This window comes from Mchenga conophoros, linkage group LG8 (assembly GCF_057382185.1).
Source record: "Mchenga conophoros isolate Kocher_MC1m ecotype Shallow Benthic linkage group LG8, M_conophoros_male_GT1.1, whole genome shotgun sequence".
NCBI classification, from domain to species: domain Eukaryota; kingdom Metazoa; phylum Chordata; class Actinopteri; order Cichliformes; family Cichlidae; genus Mchenga; species Mchenga conophoros.
Window position 1 is genome coordinate 17,891,038 of NC_140533.1, and position 27,112 is coordinate 17,918,149.

General features: G+C 40.5%; 1 protein-coding gene across 1 annotated transcript in view; it reads right to left on the reverse strand.

The window, feature by feature from the left end:
* Window positions 1–12,252: 12,252 nt before the first annotated feature.
* LOC146568553 (rho-related GTP-binding protein RhoN-like) overlaps window positions 12,253–27,112 on the reverse strand; it is a 33,099-nt gene continuing 18,239 nt past the window's right edge. Inside the window, exons 3-5 of the mRNA XM_085284648.1 lie at window positions 21,972–22,081; window positions 17,712–17,846; window positions 12,253–12,782 (exon numbers count right to left, since the gene is read on the reverse strand). Coding sequence (XP_085140774.1) covers window positions 12,528–12,782; window positions 17,712–17,846; window positions 21,972–22,081 — 500 coding nt within the window. The 3' untranslated portion in view covers window positions 12,253–12,527. The remainder of the gene's footprint in view (window positions 12,783–17,711; window positions 17,847–21,971; window positions 22,082–27,112) is intronic.

Sequence of the window (27,112 nt, forward strand, 5' to 3'; positions counted from 1 at the left end):
TCTAACGATCCAAAGCATGCTGCAAAAGAAACCCAAGAGGTTGTGAAGGGAAAGAAATGGAAACTTCTTAATTGGTCACGTCAGCCACCTGAACTCAACCCAAAAGAGAGCTTTTCAGTTATTAAATGCAAAACTGAAGACAGTGAGGCCCACAAACAAGCAACAACTGAAGGTGGCTGCTGTAAAGGCCTGACGGAGCTCAGAAAATATTCATCCCGTTATTAAAAACAGTTCTTTTTCATGTAACTAGTTTGTTCATTAGTTCTGAGCCTCTGAAAACAGGGACTCTAATGTAACAGTGAATGCTACACTTTTGTTAAAGCCCTTGAATTAAAGTTGAAGGTCCCGACTTTAATCACTTCTTAATTGCTGGATTTAAAATCCCCTCTGGTGGTGTGCAGAGGCAAACATCTTATGGACCAGTACGTCTATGCTTTAACAAGGATGTGTGAGGAAAGCAATAAGTGACAGGGGACACAAGTTACATATGCTTGCGCTGTTAAAATATTAGTAAAAAAAATCTCAGGCTGCCTGGGATGTGGGAGAAATACCAAGAGAAGTAGTAAACATAATAGAAGGTGAATGAAATTAAATACAGGCACATTGATGTAGTTTACATAATTTCAGCTCTGTAGGCCACCAAATTAGACTTAAACATTCAGGATGAAAATCAAAAGCAAACTTTCAGCTTTAATTCAAGGAGTTGAATAGCTGCATAAACTGTTGATTTACAGGCTAATTAATTCCCATTATATATAGATGTATGCAGTCCGTGTGAAAAGCATAGCACCCTAATATTGCACTTGTACCACTAGCTCACAGTTAATCAGGATGCGTTGGTGGTCTTAACTGTGGCAATTGTAATCGATGTAACAACAAACCAGAGCTCATGCCCGATGAAAAATGTAATCAACGTGAAAATAGGCATGCGAGTTTAAAGGTCAGAGATATAACAAAAAACCTATTCAGCTCCTGCAGCCACACTCAACTTTCTGAGCTGGAAACAATTATGCCTCAAGGACATGAGTCTGCTTGAACGGCTACACAATATAACAAGCCCGTATAGATGTTTGCTTAAAGGTCAAAGTGGTGGTGATTGTACCTTCCTATGTTTTCTTAATAATAGGTGTTTTTGGGCTCAAAAGTCTGTAATAGCATGAACTTCAACGGACTGAAATGCATATCCACATCCACAGCCCGCATCATTTTCAGCACCGCGTTCTTTAACTTGAATTGAATTTATATTCCATTAATAACAAATCATCCGAGAAAAGAATATTTATGCCAACGTCGGCATTGTGTTGCGAATTTGTGACTTTCGGTTGGTTGCAGAATGAATAAAAATACTGAATTCCTTGACATTCATCGCTATGACAACAACAGATATCAAAAACCAGGTGGCTGAAAATAGAAAAGGAGCCTGCGTGAAACAATAATGTCAGCTTGTTTGCTCTGAGGCCTTTTAAATGCCAGATGTGTGGTGCCAGACGCCAGCGTGCCAGGACGCTGCTTTCCTCCAGTCAGCTGATTTTTCAGTGCAGAGCTGCAGCCGAGCGTACATTCAGCTCAGTTTCCCTGTGTGGGACCTGGGGTTACAGCACGGCACACGGCAGACGCTCACACAATGCGACACTGTTTACCGCCATTGTGTGTACAGCTGGCTGAATAACTGCAGCCTTAGTGTCTTGTCAGTTTAATAGACAGACAAAGGGGCAGTGGCACTTAGAAAAGCTAATCCTCTTTATCGACTGCCAGGTGACAAAAAGTAGATTTTCCAGTATCATGTCAGCAGTAAACTGAACCCACTAACTGACTAACTGAAAATGTAAAGTTTAGTTTAGTAATTTAATTCAAGCCTCTAGCATTTTTAAAAACAATATTAAGAATGTACAGTCATGCTTACTTCTCTGTGAGATACCTTCTCACAACTTAATAGTACATTTTCTGATAAAATTATAAAGTGCTTCACATTTTACTTAAAAACCAGCACACATCTGTACAAGTACATGTGTCCATGGAACAAGGCAGGAAGAACGGGGGATGCAAGTCCTTAATTAATACAATTTGGATTGTGTTAGTAAAACTAATTCTGAAGTTAATTAAAAGGTAATAAAAGAAATAATCACCCTTTGCTGTGCAAGACTGGATAATACATTTAAAAAGGAGGTAACGAGAGTAGAAATATTAGATTTTTGCACATTTTTGTAGGTTAGTGGCTGATTTTATACAGTAATGGTAAAAAATGATGTCAGGGTTCCTTGTCCCCTCTGTTCAGTCTAGTCTGTGCCTGTTGTGTGCTTCCTGTTTTATTTTGATAGTCGCTGTCCTGTGTGCAGTGTGTCTGGTTTTGCTTCCCCTTGTCTTTTTAGTTCTGATTTCTCCCAGCTGTGTTTCCCTCCTGTCTCCCATTCCCTGATTGCTCCAGTGTGTATTTAAGCCCTGTGTTTTCCTTGCTCTGTGTTGTGTTGTACCCTCACCATGCTGTGGCTTCACCTCTGTGTCACGATAGGGTTCCAGTTCTCTGTTCATAGTTTAGTTTTCTAGATTTCCCTTGTTTCCTCAGTGATTTGAGTTTCTTGTTTTGTTTCCTTGTGTTAATGAAGAGTTTTTCCAGCAATAAAAGCTGTGATTTAAGTTTAACTTTTCATTTCTGAGTCCTGCATTTGGGTCTTTCATCCTGCCTGCTGCACAGCACCCGACATGACAAAGGATATAATAATAATTAGGTCTTAAAATGATTAAAATGCAAGCTTGGGTGAATTACACAACAGGACATGTTATTCTGTGACATTATTTATTTAAGAAAACTAAACTAAGATGTGGAAGCAGTGTGTGAGTACACCTTTACTGCTTCCATAGGAATTAAGAAGTAAGTGGCAGTTAATTGCTGCTAATCGAATGCAATTTGTTGAAAGAAAGAAAGAAACTAAATGAGCTTGTGAGATTCAAAATGCAAATACTGGTTAAAAACATTACCAAAATCTTAGTGGTGGACTTTGTCCTTCTGGCGAGTGGGCCACCATCCAATCATAAAGGCCACGGTTTCCCCAGCGTTGAGATGGATAAAATTTTGAGGCATCATTACTGACAGAAACACTCAGGGTGTTTGGCAAAGAGTGATTGCACTCCGACTGCAGTCACCATGTCAGGCCAGAGATTTAAATCAAGGCCCCAATAGTGGCCCAACAGACAAGAAGGCATCGAAGTGCAAGACTTAAAAAAAAAAAAAGCAAAACCTTTAGTTGAACATTAGCATAATTTGAATTCTCAGTTTTTGAATAAGAACTGGAAGAGCAGGTGCTGAGGTTACTATAGTACAGGAATTAAATAGTAAGCATGCAGTTCTGTGCTCAAGCCTCTTTAACAGTGAATTATGGATGCATGGGTGAATAGGTGTTTGTGTAAAAAGTAGGTTGCTTTACGAATGCATCCAGTTGTTGAGTCTTAATGCATCACTGTAGTTCAGGGTATCCCGCTGTGAAAGATATTCCTATTTCACAGGGGAAATTAGCACGAAAAAATCTGCCTGACCATCTGGAATATTTCTGTGTGCTTATTTGTTTGTGAAACTGCACATCTGTGTGCATGTGTGCAAACATGTACAAGCTGACTTCCATTTGCTTCCAACACCTGAGGGCAATAACTTACCCCCCAGCCAAATTTGGCATAAGCGCAGAGATCGTTCCTGCTTTTTGTATTGTTATTTTTTATTTATTTATTTATTTTTAAAGTGGCAAGAGATCGTGTGGTCGCGTGAGATTCTTCTGTTCACGTACACTGTCGTGAAAGAAACAACAGCAGAACCACCACAACAACTTAGATTAACGTTCTCCGATATTACACTCACCCACCAACAGCATGTTAGCTGATTTTAAAAAGAAAAATCAAATTAAAAAGATTCACTCAAGCTTTTATTCAAATGAGCTAATGCACTAAAATGAACCTCTGACACAGACAGGGATCTCTAATGTGAATGTAACGCACCCTGTCAGGATCGACTTTAATTCACCTGCTTTAGTAATTCGGATGTTCATGTGCACATTACATGCGCTCCCATGTCAGTCAAGCTGCTGTGAATAACGAGCGCACTTGTCCGTGATGGTCCTGTCTGCTTTTGCACTTTGCCGCTGTGATCCTCATTAACCTCTTGGCTCCGAGAGCATTTAAACTGTATTTTGGTCCGACTCCCTTGGCTGCAGCACAAACACTGTCTCCTTAAAGCTGTGTCACAAATGGGAAGTCAACAGAGCTTCATAGTAACCATCAATGAAATGTTTTATTACTATAAATTTAAGGAATATTTATAGCATATTTATTTAAACAGTAGTAAATAATTATTTTATAGTTAACTGTGAAAATGACAGTGATTAGCACTACTCACTGGAAATAAAGTTGGACCCTCTTTTGCCTGCAGCACTGTCTTAATTCTTCATGCCATGGATTCAATAAGATGCTGTAAACATTCCTCAGAGATTTTGTTCCAATCTTCTGATGACTACTTCCAATCTGTGGTCATGATGGTATAGAGATGGTCAACATACTACTCGGGTAGGATGGGGTTTTCAGATGATGCTCAGTTGGAATTAAGGAGCCCAAAGTGTACCAAGCAAATATCCCTCATATCATTATATCACCACAACTGCCTCAAACCATTGATGCAAGACAGGATGGATCCATGCTTTAATGTGCTTTACATTAAATTCTTGTTTTTCTCTTCTGTTGTCGAAAGAGCCAAGAGCCTTCCTTTCCACTTCCTCCATGTAAAGGTTGGCTACAATAGGTGACACGGGGGAACCCATTTCAAGGGAAGAGTACCCAGCCATTGGTACAGATATGTAGACGACACCTGGGTCAAAATCAAGACACAAGAAGTGGAATCCTTCACTGCGCACATTAACGCTGTGGATAAAAACATCAAGTTCACCAGGGAAGACACAAAGGACAACTGTTTGCCTTTCCTGGACTGCGCCGTGCACATTGAAGAGAACGGCAACCTCAACATCGAAGTTTACCGGAAGCCCACACACACGGACCAGTACCTCCTCTTTGACTCCAATCACCCTTTGGAACACAAACTTGGAGTAATTAGGACCCTACACCACCGGGCAGAACATGTTCCCTCTAAGCCTGAAGGAAAAAAGAAGGAACACACACATGTAAAGGAAGCACTCAAAATGTGCGGCTATCCTAAATGGGCGTTCTTAAAGTCAGCAAAGAGGCACAAAAACGAAGACCAGACACCAGCGAGGGAGGATAAGAAGGACAGACGCAACAACATTGTCATCCCCTATGTAGCCGGTGTATCAGAAAAACTCAGGAGAGTTTTCTCCAAGCATGACATCCCGGTGCATTTCAGACCCAGCAACACGCTCAGACAAAAATTGGTTCACCCGAAAGACAAAACACCAAAACACAGACTTAACAATGTGGTGTATGCGGTACAGTGCAGCGAGGAATGCTCAGACCTCTACATTGGAGAGACCAAACAGCCACTTCACAAGCGCATGGCACAACACAGAAGAGCCACCTCCACAGGACAAGACTCAGCAGTCCATCTGCATCTTAAGGATAAAGGACGCTCTTTCGAGGATGCCAATGTTCACATTTTGGACAGAGAGGACAGATGGTTTGAAAGAGGAGTGAAAGAAGCATCTATGTCCACTGTGAGCGACCGTCTTTGAACAGAGGCGGGGGTTTACGACACCAACTCTCTGCCATCTATAATCCAGTTTTGAGATTAACGCCCACTCACATCCTGGGCCATCTGATCTCAGGAATTCGCATGATAAGGTGGGGCCAGGTTTCACAATGAGCTCACCCGAAACTCTGGCTGATCGGGACCCACACCCAGTTTCACACCTTGGCTCAGGCGATTAGAGGATCATCAGGGGGTCCTTTTGTCCCTCTGTGGGGGGTTATCTCCCACTAGGTTTATATCTGGGACTCTCCACCATTTGACCTTAGAACTGAAGAAGCTTCTTGGATGAGAGGTGAAACGTCTTCAAGCAGCTTAAAGAAGTCCAGACGCTTTTCTTTGCAAGCTCCTTTGACTACGATGACCTGGATGACTGAGAACCTTCACAGACTGTACCCTCAGTTCTTATCTGACAGGAGTGCCATCGAGTGCGTCTTCTGCTGCTGTTACGTATGTGGTTCAATGTGTTGCGTGTTCAGAGGTGCTCTTCTGCATATCTTGGTTGTAACAAGTCATTTGAATGCCTGTTGCAAGTCAAAGGAGTCTGGCCATCCTCTGACTTCTGACAAGATGACATTGTCATACAGAAAAGTGACACTTTTTCTTTTGCAAACCATTCTCTGTAAATCCTAGAAATGTTTGTTTGGGAAATCACAGTAGATCTGAAACACTCAAACTGTCTGACAGTCTGTCACCAACACCACTTTTCAACCACTTTTATTGCTCATCCAGTTTAATTTTCACAATCTATGTCTACAAGACTTTTGTATTAATTGGCAGCCATGTGATTGGCTCATTTGATATTTGCTGAACAGGTATACCTAATGCAGTGGTCAGTGAGTTTAGTAATATCCATGATAGCATAGCTGATAAGAGCAAAGAACATTTCCATGCTGGTGACACTGGCGCACAACTTGCTATACATTAATGATTAAGAAAGGTTATTGTTGTTTTGCAATAAAGCCTTTTATTATTTACCAGTGAGACGATCCTCCTTCCTGCACAAGCTGTCCTTTGGCAACGGTCCCTGGCAGGTCTCCCTCATTACTTGTCCAAACAGAAATCTCGTTGCTTTGGGTTAAAAGGATATTTTTGGTATCTAAATCCAACCAGACAGCTTGTAAAAGTTATGAAAAACAAGCAGCAAAAACAAAAGTAAATATCTTAACAGGCTCTGTGAACATTATTTGGATTCTCTTTACAAACCAAGTGTGTATAATTTCATTGACTTACCTAAAATTTAATTAACTACCAATTGACCATTTATTAATGATGCCTTTACGAGTCTGTACACAGTCTTTACTGTAAACCTGCTCCCTGCATGTATTGCATTGCATATCTGTGTGCTTTTACAAAGTCGTTGCCTTCATTGTTACTCAGAGCCGGAGATGCAAAGATGCAGCCTTTCGGCTCGTGGACACGGGGCACATATATTTTTAATCTGCTCAATTTTACATACTGTTTAAATGACTCCTGCATTTTTAATGAATCCCGCTGACACGACAGCCATTACCCCAGTGTTGTTATTGCGTTGCCTTATATTAGGTAGCCGATGCTTGTTGCCAGCCTTGTGGTCTCAAAAGCAGAGATTTGAGTAAAACTGAACTTATAACAGAGCAGCCCTGTCGGCCACATCCAAAACTGCACATTAGGGTGCAGTTTTATGGCTACTGACACTGTGCAGGCAGGAAGGACATTAAAGATGCAAAAGGGTTGAGCCTCGGTGGTCAGTGATCAGCGCTACTTTATAGCAGAATTAAAATGAAAAATGGACCCCCTGCAGAGTGTGTTTGTATCAAGATAATGGTGCATATAATAATAAAGCAGGAGAAGCAATTCACCCGACCAGTTTCCCGTCTCGCTCAAAAGTGTACGAAAAAACTTTCCCATGAAACCATAATGGATTTTACATGTCACAGTTTTCATAACTGTATAAAAACATTTTTATTTTATATGTGGCTAATTTACTCCACAAGGGACTTGTGTAATGCAAGCCGTCTCGAAACCTAGAGGCTGTTGGTAGAGTTCATTTTTACCTCAGTGTAACACTTTCAGTTGATAAATGCCTTTTGATTAGGCGGTTAGATTGGAAACAGCAGGCCTCTGAATACGGAGGACTGAGAACCACTTGTCTAATTGTAATCATCCTCCTACCTGAGAGCTGTAATTCAATCACGCTGACGCCAGAACCCCTAAACATAATTGAGAAAGTTACTTTTTATCTTGCGTGCAACAGGGCGGGTGCCTACCAGCTCAGCCGTCACTAGAACAACAGGCTAAAAGAGAATTTTCTCCTTCGGGAAGAAGACATAAATGAATAATTTCTGTCATTCTGAAGATGATTCTGCACATTTCATGCATGAGCTACAGGTTTGTAAAGCATGAGCTTCTCATATACAGACTTTAACCACTGGGACTCTGTTTTATTGAATGTGCTCTTTCATCAAAAACAGTGCATGCGGTGGTGGGATACACATTTAGGTCTCATAAGCAGGCCACTCTTGTTCTGTTATCACACAGCTTCCATTTGCATCGCCTTAGATTAGAAGAAAATGCTGCTTTTTGTCCTTTTCCATTCAGGTTGGTGTGCAGAACAGATGCTTGCTTAGCTGATATTTTCACCCGAGTCAGGAATCTTTAGCCAGGTTAGCAGCGTGGTTTCCCAGAGGATAAAGCATGCTGACTTTAGTGATCTCATGACTTTTTCTGTTTTGTCTAGTGCAAAAAGAGCTATTTTTTTATTTCTATTTTTTAGTAAAATATCAAAGAGTGTTTAGCAGCAACTTGGATGTAAGCCAAAGCATTACACAAATTAAAATCTTCAGCTGATAATGGTCTTACATAAAACCACTGACAGAGGAGATAGAGGAGTTCTGACATCCGGAGGGATCTTGAAGTAGAGCCATTCCTCTTTTTTTGGAAAAAAAGGAGCAGCATGAGGTGATTCGGACATCTTGTTCAGATGCTTCCTGTGCTCCTCCCTTTGGAGCCTTTCTGGGCAGCATCAAAGGGGAGGAGACCCCAAGGCACACCCAAAACCCTCTGGAGAGATTTTGTATTTTGTCTGGCCTGTAAATGCCTCGAGATTCCCCAGGAGGAACTGGAAAGTATGTCCAGGAAGTAGTGTTACACCGAAAGGATTTAAAGGAACAAGGTGTTTAAAAATAATGAGTAGAAAATATTTATTCTTAAATCTAGGAAGTAAAAAAAAAATCTGAAAAATAAATAGCCAAGTAAAGTACAGATGGTTGAAAATTCGCTTAAGCATAGTAACAAAGTATTTGCATTTTGTTATTTCCCACCTCTGGGAATGTTACAGAGCCAGGTGAGGCTGCAAGGACAGGAGAGATGACTGTTTGCTAAATATGTTTACTCACTTACGTGACGTCGTTCACATTGAGTGCAGCATCAAAGAAACAGCAGCAAAGGCTGACACAGTGCCTGGGGCTGCAGGCGGCTCTAACCGGCCGGTTTGGTCTCTTAACTTGATTTTACTGATCCTTGAGGGGTGCTTTCGCTGGTGTAGTCGAAATTATAATCTAATTAGTTCCTGTTTACTCATGGTCCTTCTATTATAAAAGAAACTACTCGCTTTTTATGCTATTATTCTAACAAGCCTTCTATCCGAGTCTCGGTCACAGCGGCAGCACTAACCAGACGCCGCTAGCTCTTCTGCAAGGACACTGAAGCATTCCCAAGCCAGTCAAGAGACATAATCTTCCCAGCATGTCCTGAGATTGCCTCAGGGTCTTCTCCTGGTATGCTCGTACACATCACCTGTGAGATGTCCAGGAGGAAATCGAATCAGATTACTAGAATCACCGTAATTGGGCCCTTTTTAATTTGGAGGAGCAGCATATTCAGCTCTCTTCACCACACAAAAGCTGGTAAAGCATCAATATCATTGCAGGTACTGCTCCAACCTCCCCTCACTCATGAATAGGACTTCAAGATGTTTGAACTCCAACATGTGATGGTGAGCTCCTCACTAACCTGGAGAAAGAGCTCCACCCTTTTCAGGCTGAAACCCATGGCCTCATTTTTGGAAGTGCTAATTCTGCTGTCAGCCACTTTGCACTCCCAGCATGAGCTGATCAGCATTTGCTGAAGCCAGCAAGCTTTCATCCTCCACACAAAGCAAAGAAGTAATACAGAGGCCACCAAACTGGGAACTCAATGCTGCCTTTGCTATCCCTAGAAAATCTGTCCATATAAGTTATGTAAAGAGTCAGTGATAAAGGGCAGCCCCGGCAGAGTCCAGCCGCCACAGGACAATACTGCATGAAACTACTACACCTATACCAGTATTGTAACTATATTTACATATGTACTCTATTTAGAATTACATCGTATTAGTGAGAATCATTATACAAGAGTTTACTGAGCAGATTTTCTTCTCTCCGTTCGTTGGTGTGGACATCATCTCCCCCCGACAGGGTGTTTGCACCGGCCTGGCCTCTAGCGTGTGGAGTGACCTAACGCTCCCTGCGTGGCAACATGGCAGTGATGCCGCAAAATGTCACTTTGCTGTACTCGCACAGGCAGAGAGTTGCTGTGGGGCCTTATCCATGGTGGCAGGAAACAAAATGGAACAAAAGTAACAGTTAAAGGTCAGACTACAAGGCTCATAAAAGCAGCAAAACCAACTGCATTATTTTTTTTTCTTTACGTTCAGGAAATACAGTGTATTCATGTTACATATATATTTCAACTTTTTGTATAAGTGTGTGCAAAATAGCCACTGAATTTCAGACTAATGTAGGTTTCTAATAGCTGCTGCCATTAAGGAGTCAGCAATTAGACTACTGATATTTTATTTAGTGTACAAACACCAAGGTTTTCATTATTAATGCCTCTTTTAGTCAAGACCTTTTTAAAACCACTCCAGTAACTGTTTCAAATCAAACTTGTTTGAGAAAACATTCGGGTTACACTTTAAATTCATGTTATACTGTGTGGTTATTCACTGATCTGCACTCACAAGTCACAAACATGGACAAACATTGATGAGACCATGTTTTTTCTTTATACCTTGGAGTGAGAAGGTGACTTTTATCTAAATGTGGAGGTCAGAGCCATTGTTTTACCATGACTTAACAATATGCAATTGGAAATGTGAGTAGTCCGTTTCTGTTCTGTTTGCTCTGCAAACTGCATGATTGGTCCACTAGTTTGATCCAGACTGCAATATCTCACAAGTACCTTTCGGTAGCATGCTGGGACCCGGAGAGGAGGTAGTAGAAAGTAACAGAGCACGCAGCAGACTGGTTAGGAGACACCGCAGTGAAAAAGGATCACAAGGAGCGTTTGAGTTGCACGTGTGTGATGAAAGTGTGCGAAGCGCTGGGACAACCCACAACCGAGTTGCCCACACCATTTGAACGGTTACCCAAGAAACTTCCTGCTGACATCAAATTGTCATAGGTGGTCTTTCTGTAGATGAGCAGCACTACTGTACAGCTGTGGCTCAGGTGGCAGAGGTTCATCTACCATTTGGAAAGTCCACATGCCGAAGTATCCTTGAACCCAGAGTTGCCCCCGATAGAGTGCGAGTGCATGTAAGCATAAATAAAAGAATGAATCTATTTGTGATTGTGTGGGAATGAGACCTGCAGTAGAAAGAGCTTTGAATTCTTAACAGAGTCGAAAGGCGCCAGTCCATTTACATGACAGGTCACCGACATACAGGTGAGTCAGCATGTTCACATTTAACTGAAAGCACTGCTGTGCTGAAGTACTGCTTCACAGAGCTGCTGCCACGATCACAGACCCATGATTACAGAAATGTAGGATTTGCAGGTTTTGTGGGTCTGCGCTGCTCCGAAGCATTGTGTGTACTTTTTGTCTCATTTATTATTTTTCACCTTTTTCAAATTTAAAGCCACATCTTTGCAGGCAGAATGATTTTTTATTTTTCAGAGAGATATTTTCTTGTCTGGGCAAGAAAATGTCTTGAAACTGAGGTGCAGTTTCTTAGCTTTGACAAGCATCCAGCAGATGAATATGTCACATTAAAGATCTTCCAACACTTAGCAGAGACGATTTTTTTTTTTATTTCATTATCACATGTACAACATAATATTCATCTCAACGCCCTCTGTGACGTTCCTTTCCAGTGTTGATTATTTGAACAACAGTAATTACACAGCACAACAATATTATGTGGTGAGTGATTATTTCGTTTTTCAATATTAAAAGCACTTGTGGTTTAAGAAAATTAGTGTCATCTCAGCCCACGAGTCCAGATTTTCATTTTTAATTTGTTATGCACAGCGGGGAGAGCAGAGTTCATTCCCTGACATTTACAGACTTCTCAGAGCGCTTTGCGTGCATCGTATTGTGCTTCATTTGCTTAAACACTTGAAGACAGAGGAGCATTTCAAAACAGGAAACAACAATAATAGAGGTCAACACCAGCACGGTTACCGCTGCTTCCTGCAAGACGATCTTTCAAATATATATTTTTTTCCTTTTCATCTCCCTATGCACTATTTTGTGTCTTGTTTTTAATTTATCTGTTTTTTTGTCCACTTGTTCAGGTACAAGCGTTAAAGAAATTTGCTTTTGCCGCTACGATGTCCTCCCCTGATGAGCGCACAGCCACAAAGAAAAGTAAAAAGCAGAGTTTTGCTAAAAATGGACAAACAACCCTTCAAAGACCTCCTCAGGATAGCATCCGTTCTCGCTTTTATCACATCGTCCTTTATGCAGTGCAAAGAATCTGACAACAATTCACCAATAAGTTAAGTTCATGTGTGGCATGCTCCGTCAGCAAACACACACACACACACACCCACACACACACAGATCAGGCAGCAGGTAGGTTCTGGTCCTACATGAGCACACAGCTTTTGGCTCGGTCCTTTCTAATGGCAGGCGGACGCTCGTGAATCTCAGTCCGAGGTGGCTGCTGGGAAACCCGCTTGAGGCCGTGGCGTGATCCGGCGTGTTTGAGCTGAGGCCGATGAATGTTGGACACAGATGCCAGGGTGGTGACGTGAAATACATCGCGGACGCTGTTCTCCGAATACTTTGAGGTGCACTCTGCATAGGCCACGGCGCCAATCTGCCTCGCCAAAGTGGTTCCCTAAAAGCACAGAATGTGAGTTAGTCAGGATTAAAAATGAAAAGCCAAGACTTAAAATTGATGTTTTGACCACTTGAACACTGCAAAACAAGATGTAAACACACAACTGATATATTATTACTTCTTAATGAGCTGTAATGTTACCACATTTTAGGTTCCATCTAATATTCAGCCTCCTTCTCGTTTGATTTTCGTCTCTAGAGGGAAATCCGTGGCTATTGCAGCTTTATGTTACAGCGCCTTCAATAGTTAGTTCCCAGCTCTCTATCTGCCTTTAAAAAAATTTAGTTTTTTTTTTTTCACTGAAAACATTTTCTGCCTCCTGCTGCTTTTCCAAAAAAGGTTCATAAGAGTGCTAAAAGCTAAACGAAGCTGTGGGTCAGAAAACCAGAACAATGAGTTAATAGTATAACACTTCACCCTGCAGAGGCGAGCTGTAGCCGGCTAATCATTCTTACTGGGTTCGTGTCTGAGTGGCTCCAATCTGAGTGCAGTCACACATGCAACTAGTATTTACTACATATGGCTGACAATATTACACCATCACAAGGAATAACACAGCAATTGCTTCATATCACTTTTTCTAGTAAATAAAACTAAGATGAGGTTTTAGTTTTAATCTAGAATCCTTTTGAGTCTTTTAAGTCTGCATCTCTGTTAATACGTCTCTGTTAGCTTTATTCTGGTAGGCTTTTGCAGGTTGTGTCTTGTATTTAGTTTTACTTCCTTTATTACTTTCAGCTGTCTTTTTACCCAGTGTGTCCACTCAACCCAGTTACCTTCTGTATCTATTTAAAGCCTCATTTTGACCAAGTACCTTGTTGTGCCATACTGTGTTCTAGCTTTGTTTGTGCCTTGTGTGTTTCCTTGCAGTGTTATCTTGTGTTTATTTTATAAAGGCTTGCTTTTTGTGTTTACGGCCTCCTGCCTACGAGCATGTCGTTTGGCCCCATCTGCATGCATTTCATCATAACATTTCAATGTGAGACACACAGTTTGGAAATAGTATAAAATAAACCTATGGATATATGCAAAGCAGGTTGGCAAGTACCGTTTTATGATTTGTCATTTTGGCTGTTTTCACTCATTCTGCATTTACTTAATGTCAGTCAGTCACAGCAGAGGGAAAATAGCACGGTGGTTTCCGGATGATTGTACTGATTTTTTTTTTCCACCTCACACTTTGAGACCGAGTGCTGATTTTTCAGAATCCCACAGCCTCAAACTGCGGGAGACCACAGTCACCAAACAACTGCAGTTCCACTTGGACTGACTGCAGTCATTCTCCGACAGATTGGCAAATATTTGCAAATAACTGCCATCTAATTTATAATATATGTGTCTCTTTGATAATTGGGGCTCGATTAAACTGGCTGCCAACTGGTTGTATTGTGGTTATATTCCTTTATAACAGCAATGTCGCTGAGCACTTATGGCACTTTACAGTTAAATCACCATCCTGCATGAACTACATCAGGATTGAATTTTTTAAAGCAGATTGAATTGTGTCAAGTTGCAGACTGATAGCAGACTGAATCAGTCTTGTTGGAGTTTTTCTGTCACCTTAATGCACTAAAGACTGCAAGTGTTTGTTGATGTTATTCCCATCTTCTTAAGAAACCATCTTAAAGGCAACAGCTGCAGTAATTTTGTTCGTGCTGCCATTTCCAACCACTCTTTGTCCCAGTGTGACTCTAACACTAAGCATTTTTATTTACGCCCTTCAAACCTGAACATGCACAGATGCTACCAGGCAGACATATATGCCAGACATATTAAACAGACCCACCAATAAACAGGCTTTACCCTTTAAGCTCCCCAAGAGCAACATTTTTTAAATTGTCCTGAGAATTCACAACGAGCGAGTGTGCATCATGTGACTACCGCGCGCAATCTCAACTCAATCACCATCCCTCACCTAAACCGAATTGAGTTTTTTGAGTACTGCATAAAGATCTGACCTTAACAGTGGCCTGCTGTGTTCACATGCATCTCAACTTCATTCTCGAAATATCATACAGAGTTCCCGTGGGACAATGGCTTGAGAGAAGAATAGTTTGAAAGCATGTTCTAAGGTTTGGTGCACACGCTTCAAGGCAAAAAACAGCCTTCACAATACATCCAGTCACTTCTTTCTGTTACTATAAAAATGCCGTGTAGTGTAGCTTTGAAATACAGCTTAGTTTATGTTTGTTTGTCATCCAAAAGCAACTGACTCACCTAAAGAGCTGCTGAGAGCTAGTACTTAGAGCTAAAAACATACAAAACCTTGTGTGTGGATGAGAGATGGGTCATGTAGTGGAAACTATGCTTTATTTTATTTATTTATTCTTAGATGTCCTTAAACCACATTGAACCACTAGAATTCTGTGGAAAGCCTTGTGTAACCCAATGAAATAAAATAAAGCACAACATTTTTAAAAGCCACTCATTACTCTGAGTGCAGACACAGTGGACATTTTTAAAAGTATTCTCTAAATATTTGTTATTGTAAGCAATTGTCACATGCTGCTAGACGATCCCTTCCCTGCTTCTGTGGATGGCAGAACACTGCACTTGGTCGTGTGCACTAACACCTCCCTCTTAATAAAAGCCTGCAACCTCTGAGGTCTGATAGCTGATTGCTAGCCAGGGCATACGGAGAATATCCCCCACACTATGAAATATTCAAAGCCTTTCTTTGCAGTTGCAAAAACTTTATTCCCTCGAAGGTTTAGCCCCATTTCACATCTGGACAGCTTCGGCTTCATATGTAGTACTATTTTGCTCACCTGTTTTCCAGCAGTGCTTTCTAGTGATTTAGGTAGCAAAACAAAACATTTTCATTCTGTCATCCTGAGTTTGAGTCACATTATTTCTTTATTTTTTGATCATGCAATTTCCTTGGAAAATGTACAACAAATGAAAGCGTAGGTGTTCAGCCTTCGGTGCTACTGATGCACCATATTGAAGCAGCATCTAGCTGCCATATGGGGCGACATTACTTCTGCTCGTGTGAAAAATATTAAAGGCTCGAGCTGTATTATTTTTGTAATACTGGAAACGCTCCAGCACTTCAAGTGTTTATTTTGACGCCCTTAAGCCAATTACAGCAACAGTGACACAGTTGGTTTGCGGTTTGTTCTGCTGACTGCGCTCTCCCCTGGGGTTCGCATCAGTTGGTCAAGTGGGTGAAACGTAAAGTTCCCGGCTTGTTTCAGTCTGTTTACAGTGCAGCTCTTTAAATAGGGTCCACTAAGAAACCGCACTTTCAAGAATTACTTAGGCAATCAAAAACCTGTCCCCTACCACATTTTTATCCGTTGTTTCACTCTAGAAGTCTTCAGCACAGATATAAAATCAGCAACATTAAGGACCATCATAAGACCTTTAATTATAGGGCCATATCAAATGTAATGTTTAATACAACCAATAAATATGGATTAACAATACTTGATCCATCCCTTCATCCTTTTTATACTGCTTATCCAGGTCTGGGCCCTGGCTTCAGACTAATCTCGGCTCACTGTACCATCATCCTCTAGGTCTGCACTAGAGTCCCCTCCCAAGTCAGACCCAGAGACCCAGGGACATGCATGAAACACTTCATCTGTGTGGGATTGTGGAAGAAAGCTTAAATGAGAGCACCAATCCTGACAGTGAACCTGGACACCCTGCAGATGAAGCTCTTTCTGCCCCTTGCGTTTTATTCCTTCAGCCACTAGAAACAGCTCAGGGCCATAGCAATAAGGGCAGGAACATAAAATAAATGGTAAATGAATAGCTTCAATCACAAAAATCACTAATTTGTAGCAGTGGATGGGGCTTGCATGCCCAACTCAGCCCATGAGCAATATTGTCTGGGGCAACGTGCCTCTAACAGGTTCTCCTGAGGCAAATGGCATCTGGTTGAGGGGCTGTTGTCCAAACAAAACCCCTCAAAACCCAAAACATCAGAACGTCCTATAGTGAGTGTCTAAAGGCAAGCAACAGATGGCTGGGCTACACTGGATTGCCCTCTTGAGTGCCCACCACTTGAGTCCAGTGTTTTGTGCAGCAGGCATCACTTGGAGGCCTTTGAAAACCAATCCTCAGTTGGCGTACAAGCACATTACTCAGCCTTTGTTTTTTCACTGTTATCTGGTTGCTATGCTATTAACACTAAAAAATGATTACGTATGGATGTAAATAATTCAATATATATGTATTAAAAGACATGTTAAATGACCTGCATAGCTGCAGTAACGTCTTAAAAAAAATATGTTGATGTTTCGGTCCAATAAGAAGCCTCTATGAATTTTGAGCCAAAGCAAAATATATATAACAAGAAACGAATCTGAGGTTGTGATGAACCAATTTTGATGTCATTATTGACAGGACAATACAGGTCGTTACCTTTGCTTTGTCAGAGATGTGGGAAAATATTAATTTGTTGACAAAAGGCTGCCAAGGAGAGCAAATTCACATTTACATGAAAATAAGCTATTAAAATTCATGCGTGCCGCTGCTCATTGCTCCAAGACACAAACAAAACAATCGTATTATCGCACATCCTGCTGTTTGTCTTCTTCTTCCTTCAGTTCCAGCTCCTTTATAGTCGTTGTGCTTTCACATTTGTGGAAGTTATGATCTGACGCAAGTCTCATTCTTCAAATGCACTTTCAAAAATATTTGCCTGTGTGCACAAGGGAGGAAAGTAATAGGTGCCTTTGCCTGTGCTGATACCATATAATTTCTACTACAGGCGAATAAATGTCACTGCAGCTGAAAACCGCAATGAACTGTGCATTTGAAACTATACGTCATGCATATTCTTAAAGTTATAATTTTCTTAAAAACCAACTGCTCACGGGCAGCATTTCTGCAGCACTGTCGGGGTACAGAAAAAGGCAAGCAGCTAATTTCCATTCAAATTTTAGAGGCGAGCGGTGCTTTCTGTGAACTCCTCACCTGCTCATGTGTGACAGGAATGAGTCTGTGTTTGGAAAGCTCTCTCATGACGTTGAGGTCCGTCCTCATGTCCAACTTGCAGCCGACAAGCACCACTTTGGCATTGGGGCAGAACTCCTGTGTTTCACCTTGCCACTGTGCATCAGAGAGACAAACATATATCAGTGTACATGACCTCTATTATGCTACAGTACGAGAGTATTCTGAGTACTTGAGCACTATGTTCATAGTTGCATCTCATTTGAAAACCTTGGACATTAACGTCTTACTAATATGCTCTTCTGGGAAGCCTTTCATAAGATTTTAGGACCTGGTTGAAGCGAACGCACTGTTGATGTCGGTAAATACGGTTTGGAAATAAGGCTGGGTGGATTTTAGGTAAGATTTGTTTGCAGGCTTGTCAAGTCCTTTCTCTCTGAACTGGAGAAAAGGAGGAAAAAAAATCTTCCTCAAACTATTTCCAAAGCACATTTTTCTCTAAATTACCATTTTTAAATTGTAGCTTTAAGAGCTCCATAATTGGAATGAAGGCGCCTAGTTCACAGCTTAAAAAATGCCCGTGTATGCAGACATGTGGGAACAGTCTACAATTATTAAAATGCTCATAAATGAGGTGCTGAATTGAGATTTATTTGACTTGGGAGCAGTTCCTTTCCATCAGGTCATAAATTCTTATCTCCTGCCTTGAGAGGGCCTTAATCCCATCTGCAAATCTGCTGTCCAGCAGTTTAACTTCTCACCGTGCTGCAGTGATATTCAGTTAGTTTATCTGTGTAGTCTCTTTGCAGATTAACAGACTGCAGATTAATGGCATTCAAAATGTGGAACTGACAGGCTGGTCATATAAAAACTGTAAAAGAAACACTAAAATCTAAAATAATAATAATAAAATGAATTTCTAAAAAATAACTTAATAATATTCACAAACTATCTCAATTAGTTTGCTCATCATTTTAATTGAATTTTAATGGGTTTTTTTAATATGTGTGTTCTTCTTGCCTGTGTTTAATTGCGTGATTTTTGTAACTATGAGATACTTGCTGCTGCCTATCTTGGCCAGGTCTCCCTTGAAAAAGAGGTTTTTAATCTCAGTGGGATCTTCCTGGTTAAAGAAATGTTAAATAAAAATAAAATAAAATAAAGATGTTACCGATATCATTCCTCTGTGTTCTAATGTACCAAATAAAAGAAATCAAAAAGAGCAAATATGATACCTGTTATACTCATGTACAGCCAATCACTGCAATGATTTTACAACACAAAACGAATAACATAGAAAACAACTTATTCTATTCCGGGTTATTTACCTGATACCTTTCTTCATATTTGATGGAAAGTACAAATATTTGTCAGTTTTAAGATTCTGGTTCTGACTTTTAGAGCTCTTCATGGAAAAGCACCAGCTCGTACCATTTATTTAGAATTCTAGGATTTTTGGTATGACCAAATAATATTTTGAGGATTATATGTATTCTCTGTTCTTCTTGAAGGACATTCAAAGCTCTTCAAAGCCAACACAGGGGCCATAGACACTTGATATTTACCTCCTCTGTACATATTGACAACCAAATATTTCAAAGTTGGATTCATCATGGCATAAGGCCTGATGCCACTGACTTTCAGTCAAGTGTAATGTGGCATACCTCTAACTTTCTAAGTTTCCCTTCCTTAATAATAGCTTCTTGACAGCCACACTTCCTCTGAGACCATTTCTGATGGGGCTTCAGTGACCAGTAGATGTAGAAGCATCTCTCATGTCATACTGCAACATGCCACGTTTTTGGCTAATAGCTCTTTGGGAAACAACTTGTTGGTGCAAATATGTTATTTTATGCCTGTTTTGTTTATTCAATGAAGGAAACGGGAACAAATTATGTGTTTTTGTGACAGGCCACTAGTAAAGTGCCTAAAGATATAATTTAAAATTGGTTCTTTGCTTTTCTGCGGTATGTAGATATAACACTGTGGTTCATCCTTTGAGTTTTTATAGCTTTAAAAAAAATCCTCTGAAAAAGTTTTGTTACACAGCCTGAACTGAAAATGAATTAAAAAGCAGGCAAAGTAAAAAAAACAAACTTTGCAAGTCCAGAGAACTACAACTCACGATCACTTAAAAAATTCCAAGAAAGTTTGGCTCACTGGAAGTAAAATATTAAGACTTTATAACACTACATCATCAAAAATGTGTAAATCTTGAAGTTGAAGGCTGGAGCAACACCCACACAATCACCAGTATTTTCTGGCTTACTGTACCATTAAAATGAAACACTGGCACTGTTGTTCACTGCTCTGAAACTGGAATTTATATCACTCCATGTCTTAAATTTTCCATCGTGTATTTGAAAACTGCAATCAACAAATCAAAGGATAGAAGAGGGGGGAAAAAAGGGAAATGCTCATGGACATAAATGCTGTATAAAGACCGAGACAGACAATTCTCATTGCAGGCCAAAATATGACTCAAGCTATTAAACTCTCTCTATCGCTCTCTTTCTCTTCGAGACTCCTTTCATTATCTCCTCACACCATGGCAGAGGCGACTGCTTTGAGCACTGTTGCTCCATTTGTTCTCCCTTACAAAGAGATCTTTTCTCCTGGATGCCTGCGTCGCTGCTGTTACGGGCTCTAGCGCGCCGTTGTGCAGAGTGAGCTGTTGCCTTTCAATAGGACCCTGTGCCAAACCGCATGCAACTGGTGAACAGCAGCAATTTAGATGAGTCACAAAGGGCCCATGGGAAGAGCGGCTTATTGTCTGTGTTAATGTTAAGAATTGGTAAGCAGCACAAAGAGGCAGAATGCGAGCTGTTGGAGCCGAGGCGCTGGTTTATCAAAAAAGAAAAACGGAGGTTGTTGTTTTTACTTTCCTCACTTTCTCACTGTGTGCAAACCAAGAACGTGCACATACCACAGCAGTCAGGTAGAGGTGAACCCATTATGCTCATTTTTGCCTGTTTGATCCACGGTTCAAATTAATTATCTCTTCATCATGTCTTATAGTGGACCTAGGTGCATCTGAGTTCATGCGTTTTCTAACACAAGCTGTTTTAGCTACGTTCTCTTAAGCCAACTTTTTTTTTTGTTGGAGCTTCTGTGCTCACAGATGGAACTGTGTGCCTCAGATAGAAGAAGTATTAAAAAAAACAATTTCTTCACCATCAATAAAGCAGGAAAAATGAATCCCCTCAAAGCCGGAATCCTCTTAAAACATGAGAAAAAGGGTTTAATTGATTCTGTTTGGAAGACACATTCCTCTCGTCCGTGCCATTATTTATAATGACTTCATCAATACCAGACGAAAACGCATATCTGCCAATGCCGAGCGAATTCTCACGTCTACAGGGGGTCCACTTGAGAACCAAATTCAACTTTGACCTTATCAAATGACCTTAGTAATCGCGGTGAATGTGCCGGTCTTACAATGCATGCACGGGATGCCAAAGTGACATGTCGAGCGGTCACTCTATCCAAAGTTTAGAAACAAAGCTTATCCTTTGCTACGATCTCATGCACCTAATTCAATTTTTTATGGCAATCTGCCGCCATGTCTTGTTTCTCTGCAGTTTGCTTTGCTTTAAATGTATTTTCCATTTGCAAGCTTTAAGTCTCAAATAAGTGCACAGCACTTTTTGTTCTGACATCTCTGAGAACCTTCCGCCTAAGCAATTTTTGCAACCTCTAATTTTCCTTTTACAACGACTATTCTCTCAAAGTAATGCTCTGCTACATGAACACTACTTGAGTCTTTATCGCTTCCCCCTTTTCCCTTCTGTACCATTTGTTCGTGCTATCTATCTTTTTTTCTTCCAGAATCTCACTTCATTCCCAATATCCTCATTAATCTCTGTATCTCATGTGTTGGCTTGTCCGCGTATGCCTCTCACAAAGCATTATCCAACCTTAAATGTTATCCCAGTCTCCACCTCTACAGCTGGCAATGTTTTCTCATCGTTTCCTTTTTATTCCCCTATCGTAGATTGACGGATCAGGTTATCAGTGAACGAACACATGGTGGCCTTAACTTGAACACAGACGTGATGGTGAAAGCTGGAAGCTGTATATCTCTGATGACGTAGATCTAGTCACTCTATAGAGGAATCGATTTCCAGTATAAAGAGAAGAGATGACTTCTTCAACCTGCATATTTAATGTGAGTATTGTAATGAGATGGCTGCTTTACCTACACTGCCCTAATTAGAGACAAAATGCACTTAAAATTAAAAAAAGAGGACACATTCACACATCTAACAACGTGACACTGACCTTTTTCAGTATGCTGTCCAGTGTCTCCGGTCGACTGATGTCAAAACAGATGAGCACAGCATCTGAGTCAGGATAAGCTAACGGCCGCACATTGTCATAGTAAGCTGAACCTGCAGGGAGAAAATATACACAGACATGAACGGCACTTCCAGATGGATTATATGTAATTTAGTTACTTTCCAAAGAGTTTACTTTTTTTTTATCATCACAAGGAGAGTCATTATGGAGCACATTTAGTGGTAATCACTGTGATTAAATGTAATTACCATGAGCTTACCCACTCTGCAGATGACTACAAGTGGGTGTGATTCATTGCTTTCGCAACACAGGGTCCTCGGGTCTGCCTCTGACCATCTTGAATAAGTCAAAGGGACCGACGTGTGACAGCGATATAATGAACGACTCGAACAAAGCGTCACCTGGTATGTTTTTATGGAGTGGCGTGCGTTTTTTTGTCGGGGGCCCAGACTGAACTGAGCGTTGTGACCTGGGCAAGGGGACACATTCCTATCCAGACAGAAAGGCACGGTCTCCCTCGCCGTCATTGTCTTCAGCACTCGGTGCCTTTGTCACCGTGCACAGAGCTTTGGCAACGTAACAAAAAAATGCATTGACAGAAAATTCCCACAGAACCCGACCGAATCCTCTGCAACACAACTGCCAAAGCACAGAAATCAATTTGGCTCGTTTGAAGTTATTTTTTAAAAAAAGCCCAACTTTTAAATTGAAAAGTAATGAAGTTTGTGGGATTTAATTCATGTTACAAGTTTACAACTTTTACCCTGAATAATTAAACGTGTGTTATGACTCATTCTGTACTCAAATGACTGAAAAATATTGGCCTGTTAGCCAACTATACGCAGTCCTGGGAAAGAAATGTATTTCACTTATGAAGGTCAGTAGAACAAGACTAACCTACTATCAACCAATCAAATCAAACATTTATCAAGATTTTTTTTTAAATCTCAATCCAAAGTGCTAACCGATGCACCAATGTGCATGATCATGACTTCACTATTGAGCTACTGATCTTTAAGCACTAGACATGGTAAAAACTGTTGATTTCATTTAACAACCTGCCTCACATTGTTCTGTATTCTTACCTATATCACAGGCAACAACATCACACTGCAGTGGATTAGTGAAAGATTTAATATTACCCACCCAACACACACATATTACAAAAGGAATTAAAAAATAAGTCAGATATATGGAGGGCTGGAGCAGGCAGCTCGCAAGACAACTAAAGGATAATAACCAGACGACAGAAGACATCACAGGTAAAAGAATCCCTTTAAAAAAATATTTTTTAAAATAAACACCTGATGCCATTCCTGACATTACCCCCAACTGGATTTGTGTGTCCTTTAGTGGTCAAACTTTGGTGATCTTTTGCTTATCAGGCAAAAGTGTAAACCACCATGCTAGAAATGAAGATCCAAAGGTTTCTTCATGATCTAAGGCTGTGAGCATGCTCTTATTAGAAAAATGGTTCTTCTATGTACCTTGTGGCCAGATCCAGACGAGCTTTGAAAGCGATCATTAAAATCTGAAAATCAATTGTAGAAATGCACAGGAAGCCAGTGGAGCTAAGCCAGCGTAGGTAAGAAGTCTGTCTGCAGAAACCAGTAAGAAGCAGAGCTGCTGAATTCGGAACCAGCTGGAAACTGGAAAGTTGCTTCTCATTAATGCCAGAGAGTCAACGATCCAGTCTTGAGAAAATAAATGCTGGCAGTGAGTGCTGTTTGATTTAGTGCTATTAGAATACCTTAAACTCAAAGTGAGAAGAATTTTAAAAGTTTGGGGACCCTGTTTGAACTATTTGTAGCCTACCGTTGCTCATTATAAGTTTAGGTGAGCAGATGTGCTCTGTTTGTGGGTTGTTTATTGACAATTTTACAATGGATCTAACCTTTTACTTGTTAGAAATAAATCCTTGGGGCGGGGGCAGCCTCATGTTAGCTCACGGATTTTAGTAATTCAATTATAGGATTAAAATCTTATCATAATAGTTGATAAAACATAAAACTAAGACATTTCAAATTCTGATTACACAGCATCTTCACACCTGGAGGCACAGGACTGCAAAAAAAGGAAAAAAGTAGACACATTTACCCTCATTAGTGTTGCGCCGTCAGAATTTGGCCCCAAAGCAAAAATGTGTTCGCGCACGTGTGTTGCTGTGGTCAAAAATGTCAAACTAAAGGGCACAACCATTTTCTCCCCTGTCTCTTTGACTAATTCCTGCCCCCAGCTTTCACACATACCACACACACCCACTTTCCCCTTTTGTGCTTTAGCATTTTGCAGGTGCAGGATACGTCTTTAACGTCCACAGAAAATGAGGATGATTAATGGAAGCAGGGCTTAAGAAAGAGAGGGAGCATGGAAGTGCATCTGACAGTTGCCATAAACCATCGAACAACCTCCTCAGACTCCCTTCGCACGCGTACTAGCTGAGATGGCTGTTCTTTAGCTGCATCAGATGGCAGTCATAAAGTGCAAAAGTTTGAGTCTTTGTCTCTGCAGTTGGTCCTTTGCATTTTTACATATTTCTTATTTGATTATGACACCGTTTTCTCCTTTAGGTTTGTGTCAGTGGCAGAAATATAGGTCACAGAGAAAACTGTGAAGAGAAGCAAGAAAAACACAGGCATGCAAGTTCAAACTTTCTATATGAAATATTGCTCGCTCATTCTGGGCAGTAGGATGAGATGTTGTAAAAGAAGTCATTTGCAGAGATGCTCAGTAAGCAGTTCCTCTTACACCAGGTCTATATAGGCTACAACTATGCAGAGTAATGTGTTTTGTTCAGGTACCATCACTGAGACTCATGCCGACTTGCAAAATGCCAAAGGACGTACAATTCTGACTCCAAAGTAGTCGGGATGTTAATGAAAATAAAACAAAATGCAGTGATCCTCCTGCGAATCAGGGGTTCTCAAAGTTTGGACAAGCAAGTGCCAGTTTAGAGGGGGGGGGGGGGGGGGGAAGTGTGTACTTAGAAATGTGTTCAAATGGTGGTGGTTTATGTTTTACACTTTTAACTGTTTTATTTACTTAAATCATAATCTAGGCATTTGTTTTTTAACACTGTAATATCAGTATTTCTTTATGTATATCATGTGCCTCTGAGGTTTCCTGTTAAAGTTTCTGTTTCTGTCTAGTTTTCTCATCAGAACTTAGCTTAATGTAGTTTTAATTTGCTTTTATTGGTCACTTTGCTGCTGCATTGCAAATTGTGAGCGTCACATTAGAGCTAATATAGTTTTTTATTTTTATTTTATTTTGGCTTTTGACTTTTTGTTTTTGATTCAGTTTTTTTCCAGGTGGTTCCCAGAGTGGATTTTCTTGTTTTAGTTTATTTTTTATTCGTTTACGTGTTTTTTATTATTATTATTATTATACGATTAAAATACATAACATTTTAAAAACAGTTAAATCACAGCCATGTAGATACCCAGAGCCTCAATAAACATGTCCTTCATCAGACAAAACCAAATAATTTCTTTTCACATCTAGTTTTAGTTTGTAGTTAGTTTAAATTAACTGCAATAACCTTGCATCGCATACTTGTTATAGCAGTCAGTCCTTTGTGATTCTTGATTAGGACTGTCATTTCTGCATTAAAACTTCTAAAAACATCTTGTCCAGTTCTACAGATTTCATTAGCTTGTGCATTCGCATCATGCCAAATATTTCCAACAAATGTTCAAACTCACAGAAATCATTTTTGTCGGTGTAATGATCTGTTTCATTTCAGTCGCCTGGAGTCACATCCTGTCAGTTCAACTCTGTACAACAAAACTGAAGACAGCTACACAAGTATTACATGCCGCCGGGCTTATCAAATCCTTATATTATTTTCTGGCTCTGATTTTTTTTAACAGCTGCAAAACCATTACAACAAATTCATAGACGCTAACCTTTTGCAAACCTGAAACGCATCCAACTTGCTTCTCTACTCCGTTTTCTACACCACGCTCTGACTCAGAGATAATAAAACTGTTGTGTTGCTGAAAATCTGTGAACGTTTTAATCTCCCATAGAAAGAAAATTGAATTGGAATTATTAAGCAAATCGAGAAAGATTGCTACTGGCATCATTAAAATCCTTTCAATCCATAGCAGTAGGATAAATTAATGGTAAGGCAGCAAAAAGCATGATATTTGTGGCTATTTCTTGTATATGAAATAACATAATGTGACGACATTTATTATGGCTGAACATTATATGCAGTTTAAATTTGGAAGCCTCAAACCATTCCTGAACCTTTTTTGCTTTGTGGCCATGAAGAGACGTCCAATGTCTGCAATAATGTTTAGGTAGGCGGTACACATGGATGGCAGGACTTAAGGTTTCCAAACAGAACATTGTGCATAGCATCAGACTGCCTCCGCTGGCTTGCCTTCTTCCCATGTTTCTCAGGTAAGCGACTGACATGCACCCGGCCATCCATGTGTAAAAGAAAACAAGACTCATCACACCAGGCCACCATTTCCCGACCTTTTTCTATTGCTCCGTTGTGCAGTTCCGATGCTCACGTGTCCACTGTTGGCACTTTCTGCAGTGGACAGGGATCAGCATGGGCACCTATGTCTGGTCTGCAGCTATGCAGCCCCATGTGCAACAAACTGCAATAGACTCTGTATTCTGACACCTTTTTATCAGAACGAGCATGAACTTTTTGGATCGGAACGCCCTGATGCTAGTTCCCTTACTGTTCTTTCCTTTGTTGGAGATGGTCTGACCCACTTGTCTAACCATCACAATCTGGTCTTTCTCAGACCTGCACAAATCCTTCCACTTGCACATTTTACAGGCTTCCAACACATCAACTCCAACAACATAATGTTGACTTGCTCCCTAATATATCCCACTCACTAACAGGCGCCATGATGAAGAGATAATCAGTGTTATTCATATCACCTGTCAGTGTTATACCAGATTAAGGGAAATTTTTTTGCAGTTGCAACTTTTGCAGTTCGTCTGAAAAGATGGACTTGCGCTTTGGGATCTTTTAAACATCATTGGGCGCATTGCTGATCGCGCTGTCTGTCCCGTCCATGCTGACACACACACACACAGACACACATGCAGACACTGGAAGCTTCAAGGTTCCATGAAGTCAGCTAATCCAT